This window comes from Pelobates fuscus, chromosome 1 (genome assembly GCF_036172605.1).
Source record: "Pelobates fuscus isolate aPelFus1 chromosome 1, aPelFus1.pri, whole genome shotgun sequence".
NCBI lineage: Eukaryota > Metazoa > Chordata > Amphibia > Anura > Pelobatidae > Pelobates > Pelobates fuscus.
The window spans coordinates 464,908,874-464,915,125 of NC_086317.1; the positions used below are offsets into that span (position 1 = coordinate 464,908,874).

General features: G+C 38.8%; 1 protein-coding gene across 1 annotated transcript in view; it reads right to left on the reverse strand.

Annotated features, from left to right (window-relative positions):
- GAB2 (GRB2 associated binding protein 2) overlaps positions 1-4,570 on the reverse strand; it is a 203,183-nt gene extending 198,613 nt beyond the window's left edge. Inside the window, exon 1 of the mRNA XM_063444962.1 lies at positions 4,209-4,570. Within this exon, the coding sequence (XP_063301032.1) occupies positions 4,209-4,322 (114 nt within the window). The 5' untranslated portion in view covers positions 4,323-4,570. The remainder of the gene's footprint in view (positions 1-4,208) is intronic.
- Positions 4,571-6,252: the final 1,682 nt, after the last annotated feature.

Here is a 6,252-nt window from a genome sequence, read left to right on the forward strand (position 1 = left end):
CTCCAGTAAACACCAACAACATTTACGGAGGGGGAAGAAACAAGGAACCGTCACTTCTCTGGATGTGATAGTTGCACTTGGGAAGTTCTAATTATTGGAAATGCAGATGAACTTGTTACAGAGTATATACAAGGAGCAACAAACAATTCAAATGGTGCTCGACTAGTCCTATGGATGTCTGAACCTCATATTGAAAGTAGTCCTTAAGTACTTGGAATGCCAAGGTTAGCAACCAATGAACTAGGCCAGGGGTAGGCAATCTTCAGATGTTGTGGACTACATTTCCCATAAAGCATCACGATAGATGTAGTCCACAGCATCTAGAGCGTCAAAGGTTGCCTACCCCTGGCTTAGGAAACCAACAGCTCTGGTACACACAGTGTTAATCCTATATAAGCTGCGATTAATGCTGGGTTCTGGGAATTTCAAGTTTAACCCCTTAAGGACACATGACGTGTGTGACATGTCATGATTCCCTTTTATTCCAGAAGTTTGGTCCTTAAGGGGTTAAGGCCAGGGTAGCCAAACTGAAAACAGTCTGGCTACTTTGATCTCTTGAAATTTGAAGTTCATTTTGAATTCTCACTTTAGTAATTAACCCTACTAGTGTGCAATTAATAAACGGTTGAAGTTGGCATTCAGCCCTAAATTCCTTTGAAACACAAAACTTATCCGAAATTGTGTCAGTTCACACTGTACCTACTGGACACTGGTTGAGGTGTGAAGGGAAGGACTTACTATCCATCTAAGCGGTCCCCTAAGTTTAATTATAAAGTATGGAACTTGTAAAATCTTGTATGTTTCTTCTGGTTAGGGAGATAGAAGTTATGTCGATCATAGGTCTACACACTATGCTATTTCAACTTGTTGTTTCTTTTCCCTCTTTCACTTTTAATTTTGCTTTAGGGCTTTAACCTTAGTCTTATTGATGTTACTGGAAAATATTTCCAGAGACGGAATTTGTGGCACAGAATGTGCACAATGTTATTTCTCGGACGAAAAAAAAAAAAAAAATGATATAAAACTGTCAAATGTTTTATGTTCACTTAACAAGAGATGGGATTAGAACATTTGGTATTCCGGCGCTTGGGACTATATGCCTACCAGGCTCAGAGCCTTTCCCTATATAATTTATAGTTTTAGTAACTTATTAATAATTTTGAGTTTTTTGGGGGGAAAATGTTGCAATATATATTTTTTTCCCTTTTCAATATTTTTTCATTTATTTTAAACTACTTTATTATTAAAGATATATATATTTATATATTTTTTTTTAAACACCAAACGGCACATTGGAGCAGGGAGACTGAATTTATATATTACTATTTCTGAGATGTTTTAGTAAACTGCAACGTCATCATGCACTTATATTAGTGTCCTACTATGCTGTAACACGTGCTCCGGTTAGTGTATTATAATGACATCACAAGGCACTCTGCAGTTGGCTTCAATCCCAGGTTAAATCACAATGCTCTGCTCTGCAAGGGCAAATTAAGCAGACAAGATTTAAATAAAAAATAAAAACAAATCACCTCTCCCAACACATTTTTGAATATATATCTGCAAAGATGCACGAGGCTTCATTTAGGATGGTGCATATAACACAAAAAAAAAAAAAAAAAAAAGGGCTAAATACGGGCCAGATTAAAATACTTTTCATTTCAACTCAACTACTTTGGCATGAATTTTCAACTCATGAGTGTATTAAAGAAAATCCCACATATTTCTTTTAGAATGTAAGCTCATTGAGCAGCGACCTCCACCTCTCTGTTCCTGTACGTCCAGTTGTCTGGTTACAATTACATGTCTGTTGGTCCACCCATTGTAAAGCACTACGGAATCTGATGGCGCTATGATAATAATAAAAATAATAATAATAATAATAATAATTTAGCTACTTTGTCAACAATTGCCAATTCACCTGACTATAATCCCACGAAGAGAGGAATTATGTTCAACTGTGAATTGCAGTGAATTCACATTTTATGACAACTGCTGAATGGAAATATCCTTTAAGACAGTTATGATTTTAGTTTGGCTATTTTTGTCTTAAAAATAAATAAATAAAAAAATAAAAAAGTTATGTCTACAGTTAACCATTTGGAAATGAATTAAGACTAATATTCTCTGAATTACAGCAGGTAAATTCTAAAATAATGAAAACACAAAGTCGAGTTAATAATTTAATGATTGACACATAATATGGCTTTAACCCTCAAAGAAACATAACTTTGCAATGCTTTGATCACACCTCTGGAATTCAAATGGTTCAAATTTTTAAGTTAAAGCATATGATATAAAATCAAAAGCACTGTCTGCAGATCAGGGCCATTTGCCAGGAATATAAAGGCACAAATTAATTCTGCTTAGAATGTCATCAGTTCTTCTAGTTTAGAGAACACTATGACAGCATGCTGCCCCCTTTACATTAATAATAAACTGGGATATTTGATACACACATTTGTTATCAAGCATATAGAAGTGCTCAAATATTCACTTACCCCCTCCTCCCCTCTCTTTAAACCACACTCTCACTTTCACCTTATTTATAGCCAGTTCATTTTACCAATCTAGGGCAAGTCCAAGACTCACTGAATGACAACAAAATAGCATTAACTGTATGTAGCTCATCATCACCCATCACCCTCAGCCAGGGACAGGATAGGCAGCCTCAGCTCTCCAGATGTAGAGAAGATGCCTGTGTGCAATACTGCAGTGATTTCTGGCAAGTGAATGGTTAATGCCAATTGCCAAGAAATACAAGAACTAGGCTGATTTTTTCTGATTGAGCTTGGGATAGGATTGATGATTTTATCTGTGTCATGTCAGGGGTTAATCAGGGTACCAGCCCAGCTTTCGGTGAATATAAAGTGTGTCCTGGTGATAATGGGGAAAGTGAGGCAGTGTAAGGGTAATAAAATGTATATTCCCAGAATAGTGCAGCCATGCACAGGAGACAGCCCTAATCTCCCCAACAGCAAGTGATCATCTTCCTGGCCTGGGGTATTGCAGAGTAATAACCTTGATATACAATTAACCTCTTCAGTGCCGGACAGATAGACAGTGGAAATGAATGTGATGTTCACACATCTTCCCAAATAAACAAAAGACAATCAAATAGTATTAACCCTTCGAGCACCTTCGGGAATTCAGAGGGTTAATCTCAGGGGATACTATTTTATACTATACATGGAATGATACATTGTTACACAAACATGCACCAGCAGCCGAACAGACCCGGCTGGACAAGCAGGAGGGTAACATTGTACACAATTATCTATAACCGTGGAAATAACAGGTTAAAACTATAATGAATTAGACTCTGGGGGAATAAGAGTTAAACCATGTGCATGTAGTTGGATCTGGCACTTATAGGGTTAATACACCCTAACTAGGACTCTGAAGGGGAGTGAAGGTTGCAAACCCCACCCAACTGCACCAACTTTGCATGCTGTCCTCTGGAACCAGTACCAGGGCATCCAAAAACGGCAACAATAGGAAAAGGGACACATTAACCCTTTCCATGCCGGGTCTCAGGGCACAGTGCAGGGCTGGTTAGCCTGAGGTGGCATGGTAGGGGTTAATGGATGGACCTCCCTGTATTTACTATGTCAGTCCTGTGCACCTGTCACAGGTACAGCCCTCATCCACCCCCACTCCCTCGCAGAGCTGTTGCACCTGCTCTCACAACCAAAACAATACACCGGGGCTTGGTAACTCCACTAACCCACAACACCCTCAGCCAGCAACACCCAACAGAACCTCTACCTCCTCAAGGAGACAAACAAGACAACTCAGGGATGGGCTGCTTGGAAGCCTACATGGATCCAGGCAGCCCAACTCCCATTATCCTCGGTCAGAATGCTCCCACTGCACTATTTCACAGATTAACACAAAAAACCTGGGCTAGGCAGCCTCACACCTCCACTCCAACTCCCAGCAACAGATTCCTTGCACATCTATCTCTAGAACACATATACACAGACAGACAATCACCAAGGTTTTAAACCTCAAGGTTTTCCAAACCCTGTTGGAAATTTAAAGCACCCACTATTCTGGCTGAGAATGCTGGGAGTTGGAGATCCAATAACTGAGTGATTGAGCTTTGCCCAGCCCTGCAACACACAGTAGGTGCAGCCACCCTGCAGATCCAATAAACAATGCCCACCCCATGTGATGTCCTGCAAAGTGCCCCCTTATTTACTTACATATCGCCTTAACTTCTTCTCAGGGGGAGATTTCCTGAGCCAGCCAGAATAGACCACTTCTCCTCCACTCATCCTGTGTGATAAGAAGGGGACAGCTTTGTCCAAATCTGTCATTCAAGAGTGATGATGTCTAATTTTTTCCCCCTCTCTCTCTTTTGTAGCTGTCAATCCAAGAAACAAAATAGCAACTATGTAAATAAGCAGGAAATCTTGTCTTTCTAATCTAGTGCCATCCGAATAAATAAAAAAGGGGGTCTCTGAGAGGGTCCAGGCTGCACAGTCCCCCTCTGTCTGAGCACACAGTAAAGTCACTGTGCTGCTGACTGATCACTTTTTCCCTTCATCATAGCCTGGATCCAGTGCCTGATGTCTCCTCTTGTCTCAGCCACAGCTGTTTTAGGAAGCAGGAAACTAGCTAGTAGTGTTTCCCAGAGCAGCACACATTGGCCACACCCATATCCAAATGTGGGCGTGGCATCAGCAGGACATTAACCCCTACATGCCTGCACTGGTCACTTTAAGTCACAAAAGGTTACAATTTAAACTTAAAAACACAAAAAGTGTAATTTAAAAAAAAAATAACATTTAATGCTGGATGTGTTTTCATTTTTCATGGCAATGATGTTATGGCTGTCATTAAATAAAACTATTTTGGGAGTTTAAGGATTGCACACAGTGCTTATTGTGGTAAATATATGGGGAAGTAAAATGAGATGCAGCTGCTCATAAATGGTGCGAAACCTCAATAGGAAACATATGAATGATAAAAAGCAATATTGGCAAATTACAAAATAATAAAATGATAAAAATAATAAAAAGTAATAATAATGTTAGTAATTTAACATTTGAGTGTAAACAATATTGTCAAATTACAAAACTGAAGAAAGAAATATTTATAATAATAAATTGATGCCAGTATTAAACTAAAAAAACAAAACAGTTACAATATATAAATGTTTATTTTGTTATATGAAAGCCCACATAATCTAAAAATATAGAATTATTTTGTAGGGTTTTTCACCAAACTCCTTGTTGTCCTTCCGCAGGTAAATCCAATAATATGAAAAGAATATTCTCTTTGAGTGGCATTTTTTCCTTTGAAGAAAAGAAAAAGCTGCAGTATATCCTACAAGCGGGGATCTAAACCGCTGTACGCGTTCCACACTAGAGCTAGTTATAGCTCTACCAAATGTGAGTGCTATACTTTTCTTTCTTAATTTGTCACACTTTAGTGAATATATTACACTATTTTGGATATTTGCTTTATCTTTTCATATTATTGGATTTACCTGCGGAAGGACAACGAGGACACCGTTCTCCATCCAGTATTGTATAGACTATCCTACCTAAAGAAGATTTACCCAGCTAGGGCTTTACTTATTTTACTTGGACTTTCCCTTTTATCTGGACTATTTTATTAACTTATTTATTTATTTATTTATTTTTAAATTCTTTATTTTAGATGTGCTAGGTTACATTTCAATATCAGCGACAAGAGTTTTGCATTGTACATGGTAAAATAGGAAATTGGTTAATTTCTCTGTCACATAGATATGCACACATTTTATAATTTTTTAAACAGGTTACATTACATTGTTATAACAGGTTGCAGCACGTGCTTCTCTTCTGTTGGCTTTGGGTATGGTAAGCGATGGTGTGTCACCCTATGGAAGTGTCATGTCTCCTCTGGTGTTGCGTCACTGTTGCTTTTGGCTAATGTGGTGTATGTACCAAGGGAGGTAGATTTTGTCTATGTGCCCTTGTATGAGCTAAGAGTGCCGTGCTATTTAAAAATGGGGGACTAAGGTGTAGTTGCATGTTAGTGGTTGCCCTTAACCCAGGGGCATGTGGGGGGGGGGGGAGTGAGTTCGGTAGTGTGTGGTACGAGTTGACTAGTGAACCCGACTTTGTTGTCTACTGCATGTGGACATGTATAAGCCAAACATAAAACAAATAACATTTAGTGAACTACTGTAGCATCTGTCACGGGGACATATCAGTGCCCGAAATCTCTCTCTGAGTCCCGAGAGGTTGTTTCGGCCAT